Genomic DNA, 15,142 nt, shown 5'->3' on the forward strand with positions numbered 1-15,142 from the left:
CTTAATGGACAACAGCTTTCCATACGTTCTTTGGATAAGCTACAAGGTTTGCAACATATCAAATTGAATGAATACTTGTAGACATGACTACAATCCTGTTGAACTGCTTCATCAACCCCCTAACAATTCACAAAATGAATCAGACGTCGACTTGTCATTATTATGGCTTCATTAACATTCAAAAAATGCTAATTAACTTCCAAAAATAAAAAAAAATATTTATTTATTTGCTTCACAAGACAACAATTGATTTTATACATATCAAAACTTATTTGTCATACTGTATATGTGTGTAGGGGTCATTCACTTATTACGTAATGGTGTTAAGGAGGGGGTGTAAAAAGGGTTTAGAATCAGAGTTGGCAGGACTACAATGTGGAGTGTAATAAGCGAACATCCCCATACAGCACATCCCCATACAGCATCAATGAACTTAACAAGCTTAATTATCCTCAATATAAAACATAATCAAATGAGAACTGCTTAGTCCTCTGAATTATATCCATCAACAGCCTCAAATATGTCTCAACATATGCATGTTCAGCACTATAATAATCAGCATAAGCACACAAGTAGTCACCAGCAGCATCCTTTCCATTATAAATCAATGTTTCTCTCCACACAGTCGGATCCAGTTGATAAATTTCAATCAGTCGGTCACTAAGCCTCCACATTGCCTTCTCAAATATCTCAATAAAATGATAAGCAACCAAATATCGATCATAATTTGTTGGATGTGTATTATTTGTGGATACGACACGATTATAAGCACTTTTTATAGCCATTTGGGTATTTTCGACAGCATATGATGCAAGGATGTTTAATTCACAATTATTTGCTGGATATCCAACAAGATCATGACGTAGATTCTTAACACAATATTCATAAAAGTCGATGCTGTCACCGACAGCTTCCCCAAACAGCTCATAAGCACATAACAGAGTTCCAGTGGCACGAAATCCAAATTTTCGGATGGTTTCGATGAAGTCGTCGACTGGAATTTGGAAATAGTCAGCAAGTCGGTTGATGAAGGCCGTTTCGACGGCTACATATGAAGCCACAAATCCCTGTAGGATGTCCTCTGATGTTTCTTGATTGTTTGCAGCCACGGCGTCGTCGAACTTCCTCTGAATTTGATGAAGTTCCATAAAAATTTCATGAGCTTCCGTCCGTAAACTTTGTGAGATTTCAAGGCAATCGCTGGAGAAGCTTATGTAGCGGTGCTGTGGAAGTTCCTCGTCAATTCGTGGAAATGAAATTCCGCCTGAATTTACAATCGGAATTGCTGCTAAAATCACCAAAATAAGCTTCATAATTTTGGATCTACTTCAGTTGACTTAATTTAAGAAAATGACACAAAGTTTATGTAAGTTGGCAGCTTTTAAAGCTTAATTGAATTTTTTGGTGCTTTTGGCACTTAAAAGTAATTCGTGACTTTGGAGTTTTAAGGGCCAATTTACTTCTGAATAGAATGAATTGCAATTAATTTTACATGTTTTGTTAACTTAATGAGCTCAAATGATGGTTAAAATTAAATGCACCCGATTTTGTGCTTTAAATAATTGGTTCAGAGTTGGAAATATGGAATTTATGTACTTCATGATTCTCAATAACTTTATGGGATAGAACCCTGTTTAGAGCCCTGAACCAGTCCTTTTAACAATTACGAACAGGGTTGTTAATACATATTCTGTTTTACATATTTCCACATAGCTAAACAGAGTTGGCAGAACTGCAATGTTAAGTCCGGACTCCCAAATGTTAGCCAACTTTGCAGCAATTTATGTCGTCTTGTTGTTGATAATATTTCGGATTGACTTGAAGCTATTCTGATGGCATTATGTCTAATGCCTTAACTAATTTTAATGGCATAAGCTAAGATTTCACTTAATCGAGTCGTCTTTATTCCAAAACAGCGATTAAACGACACTGACATGTCGGTACTTTTATCTACGCTTTCCTGAATTCCAGTCCCGGAAGATTCTCGCCCCCGGACGGGACTGTCTCAGGACTTTCCCGGTCCCGATATCAAGAAAGCATACAACTATCTAATTTTGCTCTCATTGACATCTGAGGTTACTCCATTTTCTCATAGTAATCATAGTCTAAAATGTAATGAGATCTTTTAAGTCTTTAGCAACGCTCAAAGTTGACTCAAATTGACATGAAGTCGACTCGACTTCGATCTCTGGTTTTTAGTCTTTTGTTCCTTCTCATCTAGTCAGCACTGCTAAAAAATGTCATTTAATCGAAGAAAACATTCAAATAATCGACAGCACCTAATAAAATTTCATTGTTAATTAACACAAACGACAAAAAAATTCCATGCAAATTGAACTTCTTCAATGGATTTAATTAAGAATGTTACTTCAATTAAGGATTATAATACACAATACTTTAAGAATTCCGATAAAAAAAGTGTTCTACGTTCAAATTCCACTGAATGTTTATTGACCGTTCGACCGTCTGCGGAATCTGAAGCAAGTGTATTGCAATAAAACTGAAATGGGATTATCCATTAGTGAGGGTATCTATATTATAAACACCCAATTCCTTTGCTGATACATGAACAGAAGCCATTTTGTAAAGCAATTTGAAGTCGAAAATTGAGGGGTATCATGGAGATTTGGGGTGTAATTTGATGCTACGTGAAGCTATGTCAAGACGATAATTCTGGCGCTCCCTCTAATTTTAGGATATTTAAATGATTTCAAATTTCTTCAAATGATACATAGCAAACTGCAGATGTAGTCAGTTGCATAGTCAGCATGTTGGATTTTGGCTTGACCTCAAGGGTTCTCGATAATGAGACCGATGCTTCCCATTCTGGGGTTTGATATTTGTAGAGACCAAGACATCAGGAAACCAGAGTTGGCAGGACTTTAGAGTCCAGATTTTTGGAGTCCGGACTCTAGTAGAGGCGTCTCCACATTGGAGTCCCGCTAACTCTCCAGGCAATCTGCAATTTCCACCTGTTTTTCGAGAAAATAATCCAAAATTTCCTTAAATTTTTTTATTTAAATGAGTTTAAACCTGCCCTTGACATAAATTCAGGCCACGACCTTGAACATCTGCATCTTAATCATCACCTACTTACTTACTTACTTAATTTGCCGGCCGTACAGATCAACTGTGATCCATAACCTCCCTCACATGTCCCCTAAAACTGGTTCTATCGCCGGCTTCCACCTGCCAATCCCAAATGGTTTTTAATAATCACCTAACCCCTCTTAATGATGTCTTCATCCAGCCATAAATGACATTTAGATTAACAAATTCTAAATCAAAACATTTCCCCCAAAACATTGTTCCCGTCACGAGCATGACAAACAGTCCAACACCATTCAAGAATGACGCTTTAATTAGTTTCTTAAGTAATCATCAGGTCTTCATATAAGCAGCCAAACTTAAACATTTAATGACTAAAGATAAATGTGTTAATGATAATCGTATCCGATTAAACAGGTTTTTTTGTATTTTCGGACGAGACTAACTTGTTTGGCTTAATGACAAGGCAAACGTCTTATAGTCAAAGTAAAAATTGATTTCTTAAGTCAGTTGTGCGAAAACATTCAGTCAGACAGCATGAAGATTGTATTAATATTATGTATAGTAAGCTTGACACTTGTCAATGCACAGCTATCAAGACTGGCTAATTTTGATATTAATACACTGCTGAAAAATGATCGAATTTTAAATAATTATATGAAGTGCTTGTTGGACAAGGGACCGTGCACAAATGATGGACGTGATTTAAAGAAGCATCTGCCTGAGGCACTGCAGACAACTTGTGGGCAATGCTCATTGAAACAGAAAAAGGATACGAAAAAATTGATTAATCATTTGGAGACGAAAAAGCCACAAATATTTGGTGAGGTACGTGCTAAGTATGATCCATCTGGTGAACGTATACGTGCTTTTAAGTCTTTGCAAGTTTAAAGTCAATTAAAAATTGTATATTTTTGGAATGTGTAATAAAAAAAAATTGTGAATAAAAATTAATAAAAAAATTATTAAAAATTTAAATCGGAAGTTTTATTGATCATGAATATAGAGGTGGAATTGGAAGGTTATCCGGAAGACACATGGGCTATCCAACTTGGCATAATTCTTTCCAATAGCAGAAAATGGTTAATCGATCAAATACAAGGTTCTAAGCCGGCGAGACTCTGACTTGATGCCAGATTTGGATTAATCCTTCATCACTTCAGAGTCTCGGTTGTCTAGAACTGAATTTTGGATCGATTAATAGACTTGTGCTATTCTGGCGTTGGATTGAATTTCATATGCTTTCTATTCGACTACCTTTCGAAGTATCTTGCTGAGCTTTATGTAGTGTTTGTTCAGATTTTCTTCGTCTTTCCTTTATGGAACATGAGACTACGCTATTATGGTTACGTAACTGATTATTGTTGACATTGATTAGTTCCTATTGATCCACTGATGATCGAAGGACGTTAATAAACGATTATAAAGCGGTTGAATAGGTTTCTGTACCTGATCAAAATGGTTTGTTCTGCTAGTTTCATGTATTGTTGATTTGCCTTCTTCTCTACGGTTGCACGCTTCAACAAAAATCAAAGCCGTCATCTGATTCATTTTCATTCATTGATTCTTTATTAGAAGATAACACACTCTTCTTTTTGACACATGCTCTTTAAAAGTACATAAAAAAGTCGTTGATGCTGAGTCAGATGTATTGATAAATTGGATATCCGTTGTTCATTAATAATATTCTTGGAATTGGCAATTAAAAATCTAAATCTTAATTTATGTAAATTCTGACAGATTCAAATATTATATACCATTTGGGTAAACCCAGACTCAAAGGCTATGTTCTATTGCTTAATTAATTCTCTTTGACGCTTCATTTACGTCATTCTAAATTCAATTCTTGGAACTCCATTCTAAGCTGTTTTGATCTATTGATTGAATTATAATGAATTGATGATTATCTAACCTGAATAAATTCGACTCTAAGTCAGAGTCACGCTGGCATGGTGGACATTATTTTTCGATTATTATCACATCATTAGATTTCAGGGCAGTTAAGAGGGGAGGCTAGAGTCAAAGCTGCAGGTAAGGCTACAGGCAAGGCTACAGGCAAGGCTACAGGCAAGGCTACAGGCAAGGCTACAGGCAAGGCTACAGGCAAGGCTACAGGCAAGGCTACAGGCAAGGCTATATTCGAGGTCCCCTGGATACGCCCCTGGGATACATAATTCAATTACAGAATTGTTCAAAATATACTTTATCTAATCAATGACTTTTTAGATTAATTTTATCAATTTTTTCAGCCCTTGATTTTGATTTTTTTCAGTCTCAGTTCCTCTCAAAACCTTAACCAGCCATGAGGTTGCTTACATTACCTCTAATATTAACAGTTCTAGTCATTAACACAGCATATTCTGCCGATATCTTAGCAATATTTCCAATTGCATCAGTATCACACAATGTAGTCTATACAGCACTAACAGATGAGCTTGTGGCACGTGGACATCGACTGACAATCATCACAACAACGCCTACATACAAGAAGACTAACCCAAATGTTGTGGAAATTGACTTTAGTTTCTTATATCAAGTCATGGCAAAATTGATAGACTTTAATAAATGGAAGGATGCACAACTGGACGAGATTGCAATGTTAGGGATGTGGACGGATATACTTGAAAAATACTACGACGAGCAGTTCAAACATCCAACAATCCAAGAAATGATTAAAAAAAAAGATAAATTTAAATTTGATGCAATAATTGTCGAATTTATGAATCAAGTTCCATGGCAGGCATTTGCGTCCATTTTTAATGCACCCGTCATTGGAATCTCATCACTTGACATGATGTCCGAGTACCACCGGCTGCATGGTAACGTCTTTAATCCAATTTTACATCCAGAATTTATATTTCCATTTTATGAAAACTTAACATTCTTCCAACGTGTCCGCGTTGCTCGTTATCATGCTTATTATGAGCTTTACTACAAGCACGTCTATAATCGAATTTTTGATAATGTTATCAAGCGTCATATGGGTGAGATAAGAATGCCTGTTGATCAATTAAATGCAATTGGTGAGGTGCTGTTGATTAATGCACATCCAGCATTGGGACATGTACGGCCGGTATTGCCAACAACTGTACAAATTGGATTTATGCATGTTAAGGAACCAAAGGAGATTGTTGATGAGAAAATTAAGGAATTCCTGGACTCATCCACAAGACCGGTCATCTACATGTCACTTGGTTCCATGGTTAAATCATCACAGATCAGTGAAGCGACGCTGAATGTCTTTAAGGCTGTATTTGCTGAACTGCCGTATGATGTGATGTGGAAGTATGAAAAGGAGGAAATGGACGGAAAACCAGACAATGTCTTTGCTTATCCGTGGTTCCCACAGGCTGATCTGTTGGCTCATAAGAGGGTTAAGCTGTTTATTACTCAAGGAGGTAAGGATAAGGAGCTCAGGAGCTTGGTGTGACTCTGACTAAACGTCGGGTTTGGAATCAAATCCAGGAACATGCCAGGCAGGACGTGACTCTGACTTGGTGACGGGTTTGGAATCAAATCCAAGAACATCCCAGACCACCATGACTGACTTGATGACTGCCACAATTTGACTCAGATTCCCTTCAATCTTGCCCCTAACCTGACACCAAGTCACAGTCATCCCCAACTAAATCTCAACATTCCCTCAAATTTCAGGTCAACAATCCATGGAAGAATCAATCGACCGCGGAGTTCCACTCATCGTCATTCCATTCGCAGTCGACCAAAACGCAAACGCACTTCGTATCCAAAAGCTCGGCATTGGAGTTCCATTAGACATCGCAACAATCACAAAAGAGAGTCTTAAAGCAGCAATTGAGGAAGTCATGTCCGGTGACTATGCTGACAATGTCAATAAACTTCGTGAAATTGTTCATGATGAGCCAATGAAGCCAGTCGATAAAGCAGCTTGGTGGGTTGAGTATGTCATCAGGCACGGCGGTACTTTACATTTAGACTATCCAGGACGACATGTGCCATTTTGGAAGTATTTGATGCTTGATTTTATTGGAATTGTTGTTTTGGGTTTTCATGTGATTGTTAAGGTATTGAGGTTTGGGTTGGGGTGGATTAAGTCAAGGAAGACGGAGAAGAAGAAGAGTAAGAAGGGGAAAAGTGAGTGAAATTTGAGGGATTTTGGATGGAATTTAATAAATTTTTTGGTATTTTTGATAAATTATGTCGGATTTTTACTAATTTTCAGTTGCCAAATGTCCCAAGCTGTCCCCAACAGTCCTCAAATGTCCCTAACTGTCCCAAACTGTCCTTAACTGTTCCTAATTGTCCCAAACTGTCCTTGACTGTTCCTAATTGTCCCCAACTGTCCCTAACTGGTCCTTAACTGTTCCTAATTGTCCCAAACTGTCCTTGACTGTTCCTAATTGTCCCCAACTGTCCCTAACTGTCCCAAATTGTCCCTAACTGTTCCCAACTGTCCCTACCTGTCCCCAACTGTTCCTAATTGTCCCCAACTGTCCCAAGCTGTCCTTAACTGTTCCCAATTATCCCAAACTGTTCCCAATTGTCCCCAACTGTCCCTAACTGGTCCTTAACTGTTCCTAATTGTCCCAAGCTGTCCTTAACTGTTCCTAATTGTCCCAAACTGTCCTTGACTGTTCCTAATTGTCCCCAACTGTCCCTAACTGTCCCCAACTGTCCCAAACTGTCCTCAACTGTTCCTAAATGTCCCTAACTGTCCCAAACTGTCCCTAACTGTCCCAAACTGTCCTTAACTGTCCCAAATTGTCCTTAACTGTTCCCAATTGTCCCAAACTGTCCAAAAACTGCTTTCTATGACTCTGGTAAAGTACACATGCACTTGATCAACCAACAACAATCAATGTTTCATGCAACATTCACCACAAAACATCAACATTTCACCTAAACATCAAAATTCACCAAAAAAACATCAGAAACATTCACTCAAAACATTCAAAAACAATAATAAACAATTCAATTTCAGAAACTTTTTTCAAGGACATCCAACAATTCACAAACATTTGATGACTCGAAAAACAAAAACATTCATACTTTCACACCCCTTATTCATTATAAAAAGAAAAAAAATTTCTGTGAATCAGCAGACTGAAAACAACAATAAAAGAATAATTTTGTGATAATTTATAAAGTTTTAAGGATGTCCTCAGAGTGGATTAAGCTTAATGTCGGTGGTATTGTGTACCAGACGACCAGGATGACGCTGATGAAGGATGAAAATTCAATGATTCATCGAATGTTTAGTCAAAATGATTTTATGGAACCAGGACGAATGGAGGATGGATGTTACTTAATAGACAGGTATGGGAACTAAGTTTAAGTGCTGTTGAGCTTAATTGACATAAAATTCCAAATTTTTCCAGAAACGGACGCTATTTCGAGCCAATCCTCAACTACCTCCGTACAGGTCAATTAATCTACGACAAAAATCTCAATCCAGAAGGTATTTTAGAGGAAGCGCGATTCTTTGGACTTGAAAATCTCATCCAGCAACTCACACCGATTGTCGCAAGGAATTCCGGCTATTTAAACATTGAAGACAACACACCGCTGACCCGACAGGATGTGATTCATGCTCTAGTCCAAACATCATTCAAAACGGAACTAAGGTTCCAAGGTGTCAACCTTTATGGTGCCGATTTAAGACGTCTGGACTTACGAAATATTAATTTTAAATACGCAAATTTATCACATTGCAATTTAAGTTTTAGTAATTTAAGCTATTGTAATCTTGAACGTGCTGACTTAAGTCATGCAAATATGGACAGTGCACAGCTGTTGGGCATTAAAGGACTTTGTGCTAATCTGGAATCGGCTGTGTTGGCAAACTGCAATTTTGAGGATCCAAGTGGACTTCGATCGAATCTTGAAGGATGTAATCTTAAAAATGCCAGTCTAGAGAACAGCAATGCTGCATATGTGAATCTTCGTGTTGCCAATCTTAAAGGTGCTAATCTTAAGAATTGTATTTTGAGGGCATCAGTGCTGGCTGGTGCTGATTTGGAACGTGCTAATTTATCAGGGTCTGACTTGCAAGAGGCTAACTTGAGAGGAGCTAATTTGAGGGATGCGGAACTGGAACTGATGTTGAATCCACTGCATATGGCTCAGGCTATACGATAAATGGGGTGGTGGATGGGTAATGGGGTGTTAAGGGGTGGGTTTAGGGGTTGAAGATAAGTTGTTGGATAGACGAACAAAAATATTGAACTGAAGCTGCATTTATGGCTTAAAGAATTCCAATTTTTAATAAGTTTGGCTTTTATTTTAGTGAATTATTGAGTTTACCCGAGCAGCACATGGTGTTCTCTAGGGTACTGTTAAGTTGTCGTGTCAACATATTGACGATATGGATGATTACAGTGACTTATATGTGCTTAATATCATCAAAGAGCCACAAAAGCCTTCAAAGCCATAATTAAAGCATTTATATTTATTATATGTACATATATCTTATCAGACTTAGTTAAACACTATAGCTGAATACTTTTGAATTGTCCATTAAGTTAATAAGAATCAAGTATTTTTCACACAGGTACAGCATAATATAAAGCACAAATAAAGCACAAAATATTTAATTAAAAATTTTATTTAATTTTTTTTTGTAACAATATTAATCTGAATCTAAAGCCTCAATGTCCTATACATCCACAATATCCCTAATTCTGATCCCATCCAAGTGACCTCTCAATGGCCATCCTCCACTTTGTAAATCTCATTTCCCTCTCGTCATCCGATATTTTTGGCTTATAAATCCTTGAATTTCCCTCAATTTTCAAGTCCATATTCCACAGACCGACTGCATTTCCAGCCACCATAGCTGCACCTAAACTTGTTGTCTCAACCATCGCTGGCTTCATAACTTCTAGTCCAATTATGTCTGATTGGGTTTGCATCAAGAAGTTGTTGTTGGTCATTCCACCGTCGACTTTAAGCTTTGATAATGGAGTTCCACATTCTAAGTTCATTGCATCGAGAATGTCCTTGACCTGGAAAGAGAGTTTGGGGATTATTAGATGATTGGATGTTGAGGAGCTGAGTAGCATGAATTGGCTAATTGATCTTAAATCTAGCAACTAGTCGGGGTTGGCTCTGATTTGGAGCTGGATTAGGTTCAAATCAGGGAACAGGCCAGTTTGACCCTGACTTGGTAACGGATTAGGCTTAAACTCGGTAGCATGTGAGAGTCATTCCAGTCTGGAGCTGGATTTTGGATCAATTAACCGAATTTTACTATTCAGGGTAGTTTATTAGGTCCAGATCTACAAGTAAGAGTCCATCTGACTACTCCTCCCATACCCACCCCTTCCCTCATCCCTCCACATCTCCAAAAGAAGGGTTTCAACTCCCCCGTCACCCTAACAGGCCCATATCATGATTCCATGCTTCGGACAGTCCACTACGGTATCTACAATCAATCCTTTTGCATGTTAGAGTCATTCCTCTTTTTAGCTGCATATTAAGGTCATCCCTAACACTTCCTGACTCCACTTCCCACAACTCCCAATACCAACCTGAAAGCAAACACTTTCCAAAGCAGCCCTAACAATATGTCCACGTTGAGTTTCCTCAGTAATTCCACAGATAATTCCTCGAGCTTCACTGTCCCAATGTGGTGCAAACAGGCCAGAGAATGCTGGAACAAAGTAAACATCTCCATTATCTGGAACTGACTTCACTAGTGCGTCAATTTCACTGAAGCTTTCGAATAGCTCTATGTTGTCTTTTAGCCAGGTTAGGGAGGCACCAGCAACGGCAACTAAAATATTGATGAATATTACAGTTATTATGTGATTTGGTGGAATATGACAAGTCGGTTAATTGGTCTGAAATTTGATACCAGGGTGGGGTGGCTCTGACAGTCTGAATTCGGCATCAAGTCTGAGTCATGGCAGTCTGGGACCTGATTTTGGACCAATTAACCCACTTGTGCTATTTGGGTACAAAATTAAAGAATATGGAACTGATCAAAATGCCAAAACAGCTCATTGACCAGCTCCACATCCTTCCTGACTCACCTGACCCCTCCAACGCATAAACCGGAAACCGATCACCAAGTTGATAAGCCACAGTCGTCAACAGTCCATGCTCCGAATCAACATTATTACCGCCCGTACAATACAGCAAGAAACATCCAGTTCCATAAGTACATTTAGCATCACCAAGATGCATACAGCCTTGACCAACCAAAGCAGCCTGCTGATCACCCAAACATCCCGAAATTGGAATTCCTTTAAGTGCACCGTCCACAATATTTCCATAAATTTCCGAGCTTGACTTAATCGCCGGCAATTCAATATTGGACGGAATGTCAAAGAACTTTTTAAGGATCGGATCCCATTCGAGTGTCTCAAGGTTCATCAGCATCGTACGGCTTGCATTAGTCACGTCTGTGACATGCATTTGATCTGTCAAGTTCCACATGATCCATGTGTCGATGGTACCGAACATGATTTGCTTGCCGTCCCTAACATATGCCTGCACAGTCTGTGCATTGTCAAGCAGCCATTTAAGCTTAACAGCCGAAAAGTATGTCGACAATGGAAGTCCACAAAGTGGCTTTAAATAATTCTTATTTCGTGTCTTATTCGGAACTTTATCAAGTAAGTAGTCGACAGTTGATGTCGTACGGATGTCACTCCATATTATGCAGTTGTACAGTGGCTGTCCACTCTCTGGATCCCATACAATTGTACTTTCACGTTGATTTGTAATGCCGACTGCTTTTATGTCACTCGGATGTCCACCGAGTTCGATTAATTTTTCAACTGTTTTTTCGATGCATTCGCGGACGACATTGATGATTTCCATTGGATCTTGCTCGTACCATCCTTCACATGGAAATATGTTTGTGACTGATTTTTGGTAGGATGCGACTATTTCGGTTGATTCGGCACGGAAGAGGATGAAACGGGCTGAACTGGTGCCTGGAAGGAGAAATTGGAAGAATTATGATCAGTTGCTGTAGTTTTGGATGAGACATCACGAATACTTTGATAAAGAGTTGACAGGACTTTGGAGTCCGGACTCCAAAAGTCCAAAAAGTCCTGCCAACTTGTTGTTTTTCATATGTCCAAAATGCAATAATAATAAAGCATGCCTGAATATCGACTAAATTTGGCAAATCATAAAGAAAATGTTGAAGGACAGTCTAAGATTTTTTGAGATTTACCAATTTTGTAGGTTCCTTTAAGTATGCAGCAATGAAAAATATGTGTTTAAATGAATTGAATTGTTAATTTTGATGTAATATGATACCCGTGGGAGGACATGGATCACAGTTGATCTGTATGGCCATCGAATTAAGTAAAGTATAATTCCCGAATGGCACAAGTCGATTAACAGAACAAAAGTTCATCCACAAGTTAGTGTGACTCTGACTTTAAATCTAATTTGAGCCGAATCTGGCACCAAAACTGAGTCATGTTGGCTTAGTATCGGATTTTGGATCAACTAACTGACTTCGATGATACGCTTAGGACGGTAATGAAGGAATGCCATTTAGATGTCAAAACTGAGAATTTGTACAAGCTTTGTGATATAGCCAGCAACAGAGTCAGATGGAAGGCATTTCGTAGCAACCTAGGCTCTAAGTCGGAGCATGGTTCCAATAAAAAAGTAAGTAAGTAGCCGACTTGGATACTATTCGAAGTCATAGAGATTCAGATTGATAGAGATTAACGTGTTGTAGCTTGTATGGTCTGTCCAGAAAACCTACGGCTAGCTTAGTTTAATTATACGAAAAGGCATCTAGGTAGAAAATGCCCAACAAAAGGAGAAGAGAAGTTCCTCCCAGAATAAGCCCCTGATGGTTAGTCATATAAAATGATGAGTATTAAAAAACAATGCTGTATATGCTTATGTATGTCTAGATCATAGGCCTTTTTCGTTAGACTAGAAATCCAAAAGGTTGAAGTCTTGAAAAATGGATTTTTCAGCCAAACTAAGAATTCGCAAAAAGTACATCATAATCAAAAAACAGATTTGGCTTTGGTGGAGGCATTGCGGGGATAAATCCCATTCTCAAAGCCAAATGTGAAAGCTACTGAAAGCTCATTTTTAAGGACATCTTTCAGACAGTTCTATCGAAAGACACATGCCGTTAAAAGATTATAAATCCAGCTCTAGGTCAGTGTCAGTACAGATTTTTGTCTTTTCTACTCCGTTTACCTTCTGGATCCGAATAAAGCACCCTAAACTCAACCTAAATGGTTGTGCTTTGCTGCTTCATTATTAAATAAATTACATTCGTAATTTACTGTTGATAAGTCGGTCAATTTTATTTTTCGAATTACTGACCTTGTACAAGCACAAAAAAACGATTTTATTTTCCTTGTTGATGTAACAATTTTTCATGTTTTCGTCAATTTTTGTACTTCACGAATGCAAATTTTTGATTCAAAAATTCAGCAAAAAAATAATTAAAATTTGATATCAAGAAAGTCAAAAGACAGCTCAAAAAAGGAAATGACTAATATGTATGAAGTTCATTGTCTTGTAATGCAGATTGAGTATAGCTTAAATGTAAGTTAAGTTTGTGTTCTGAGATTGCAATTGGAATTTGGAAATTGGGAGACAGAAAGCAGTGATAGGGACATGATCCCTCAGCATTGCCAAGCGAAGCTGGCCTACCATGCTGGAGCCTGAGTCCCTCATTTGTAGCGAAGCATGCCTACCCGCTGGAGCCGTATACTGCATAATGCTTGCCAAGCGAAGCAGCCTTATGAGCTGGAGGGACTGTGATTTTCAAATCTGTTGCCAAGCGAAGCTTTAGACCTACCAGCTGGAGTGCTGATCCACTTGCAAGCTCTGCACATTACAAAGCATTTGAGTACGTCTGGAGCCTGATACCATCAAACATGTGCCAAGCGAAGCTTGGCCTAATTCGTGTGAGCCTGAGCCTCAAAATCTGCCAAGGAAGTCTATGAGCCTACAATTGAACTCTACAACCATCAAAATTAAGGAAGTTGCTTGTATTTTCTCAGAATTTGTAGCTTCTACTTCTACAGTTAATTTTGCATTAATTACACTTTATCATGGAGCCACTGGAGCCTGATCCCTCAAACATTTGCCAAGCGAAGCAGCCTACCCACTGGAGCACCAAAAGCCAAAATGACAATAAATGTCGATAAGATAATAACTGTGACTTACCCTCATCAATTGCTCCGATTAGATTTCCAAATTTTCCAGGCATTTTTTGTCAATTTTATTAAATTATTCTACAAAAATTGTGGATTATTCCTGTTAATTCTTCAAAATTTGTCAATTTTTCCAGCAATTTCCACAACTTTTATGTCTCAAATTGCCTTAAAACCCTAAAAAATCCCTTGACACATTCCAAATCTTCATCCAACTCGTCCAAAGGTTCTTTCACTAATTATTTTCAACTCTTCAAAAATTCAATTTGATAAAAAATAAAGTCACGAAGTTCTCTCACGTCAACAGCAGTTGTCTCTTTTCGGAATTACATGGAATCAAGTGTAGCTTAGGCTGAGATAAGCAAAAAATTATTTTTTTGATTGTGAGAATGAAAACAAATGGAACGAAAAAAAATATTGAAGTGACGATTTGGAAGTAAAGGGGGGATTGATGGACGTTGGAAGCGCTTTTTGATGTTGTTATGAAAAATTTATGTTTTAGTTCAATGTTTCTTTGATTTATTTCAATGTTTTTTGCTTTATTGCAATGTTTTATGGTTGTTGAATGTTTTGGCAACAATTATTTTCTGCATCAATGTTTTTGTTATTGTTTTAACGAACTGTGGTCAACAACATTTGGAATGTTAATCTCTTAATTGTGGTTTGCAATCTAATTGTACATAGTAACCCATATTTATATTGTATGGATGAATTTACTGATAAGATTCTATTTTTAAAGGAGAAATTTTTGATGAAATGTTGATCATATGTGACGATCATGTCGTTGCTTGGGGAATGTTCGGAAGTTACGTAACTTTTAGGTGGACGGGAGTAATGAGGGTCGACAATTTTGATCGAGACTCCTAAATTTTGGTTTATGATTTTGATGCAAAGGGTTCAAATATAAATGAGTGCTATATTTAGAATACTATTAGTAGAATAGTTCAGGTTTCAGACCAGAT

At 37.9% G+C, this 15,142-nt stretch overlaps 4 protein-coding genes across 4 annotated transcripts; 3 read left to right on the forward strand and 1 right to left on the reverse strand.

Moving 5' to 3' along the window:
* Positions 1 to 3,585: 3,585 nt before the first annotated feature.
* On the forward strand, positions 3,586 to 3,939 carry LOC139089766 (ejaculatory bulb-specific protein 3-like). The gene has a single exon (XM_070639372.1). It carries the CDS (start codon positions 3,586 to 3,588, stop codon positions 3,937 to 3,939), a length of 354 nt encoding a protein of 117 aa, XP_070495473.1.
* Positions 3,940 to 5,308: 1,369 nt separating this feature from the next.
* LOC139090557 (UDP-glucosyltransferase 2-like) lies at positions 5,309 to 7,225 on the forward strand. Its single transcript, XM_070640306.1, has 2 exons — positions 5,309 to 6,446; positions 6,703 to 7,225. The coding sequence occupies exons 1-2, from the start codon at positions 5,351 to 5,353 to the stop codon at positions 7,167 to 7,169; spliced, it is 1,563 nt and encodes a 520-aa protein (XP_070496407.1). The 5' UTR covers positions 5,309 to 5,350; the 3' UTR covers positions 7,170 to 7,225.
* Positions 7,226 to 8,090: 865 nt separating this feature from the next.
* On the forward strand, positions 8,091 to 9,195 carry LOC139090715 (BTB/POZ domain-containing protein KCTD9-like). Its single transcript, XM_070640518.1, has 2 exons — positions 8,091 to 8,343; positions 8,406 to 9,195. Exons 1-2 carry the CDS (start codon positions 8,183 to 8,185, stop codon positions 9,163 to 9,165), a joined length of 921 nt encoding a protein of 306 aa, XP_070496619.1. The 5' UTR covers positions 8,091 to 8,182; the 3' UTR covers positions 9,166 to 9,195.
* A 418-nt stretch (positions 9,196 to 9,613) lies between these two features.
* On the reverse strand, positions 9,614 to 14,629 carry LOC139090566 (glycerol kinase 3-like). Its single transcript, XM_070640318.1, has 4 exons — positions 14,194 to 14,629; positions 11,061 to 11,969; positions 10,557 to 10,801; positions 9,614 to 10,031 (listed from the first exon to the last, which is right to left on the reverse strand). Exons 1-4 carry the CDS (start codon positions 14,234 to 14,236, stop codon positions 9,702 to 9,704), a joined length of 1,527 nt encoding a protein of 508 aa, XP_070496419.1. The 5' UTR covers positions 14,237 to 14,629; the 3' UTR covers positions 9,614 to 9,701.
* Positions 14,630 to 15,142: the final 513 nt, after the last annotated feature.

Source organism: Chironomus tepperi, unplaced genomic scaffold, assembly GCF_022539635.2.
Source record: "Chironomus tepperi strain 1889 unplaced genomic scaffold, CSIRO-AGI_Ctep_v1 contig_13, whole genome shotgun sequence".
Lineage (NCBI taxonomy): Eukaryota > Metazoa > Arthropoda > Insecta > Diptera > Chironomidae > Chironomus > Chironomus tepperi.

Excerpts from the sequence above, each read along its gene's own strand:
- LOC139089766 (XM_070639372.1), top strand. The coding sequence starts at position 3,586 with ATGAAGATTGTATTAATATTATGTATAGTAAGCTTGACACTTGTCAAT.
- LOC139090557 (XM_070640306.1), top strand. The coding sequence starts at position 5,351 with ATGAGGTTGCTTACATTACCTCTAATATTAACAGTTCTAGTCATTAAC. Across the intron at positions 6,447-6,702 it reads GCTGTTTATTACTCAAGGAG|GTCAACAATCCATGGAAGAA; the intron begins GTAAGGATAAGG and ends CTCAAATTTCAG.
- LOC139090715 (XM_070640518.1), top strand. The coding sequence starts at position 8,183 with ATGTCCTCAGAGTGGATTAAGCTTAATGTCGGTGGTATTGTGTACCAG. Across the intron at positions 8,344-8,405 it reads GGATGTTACTTAATAGACAG|AAACGGACGCTATTTCGAGC; the intron begins GTATGGGAACTA and ends AAATTTTTCCAG.
- LOC139090566 (XM_070640318.1), bottom strand. The coding sequence starts at position 14,236 with ATGCCTGGAAAATTTGGAAATCTAATCGGAGCAATTGATGAGG. Across the intron at positions 11,970-14,193 it reads AATCGGAGCAATTGATGAGG|GCACCAGTTCAGCCCGTTTC; the intron begins GTAAGTCACAGT and ends TTCTCCTTCCAG. Across the intron at positions 10,802-11,060 it reads TTATGCGTTGGAGGGGTCAG|TTGCCGTTGCTGGTGCCTCC; the intron begins GTGAGTCAGGAA and ends TCAATATTTTAG.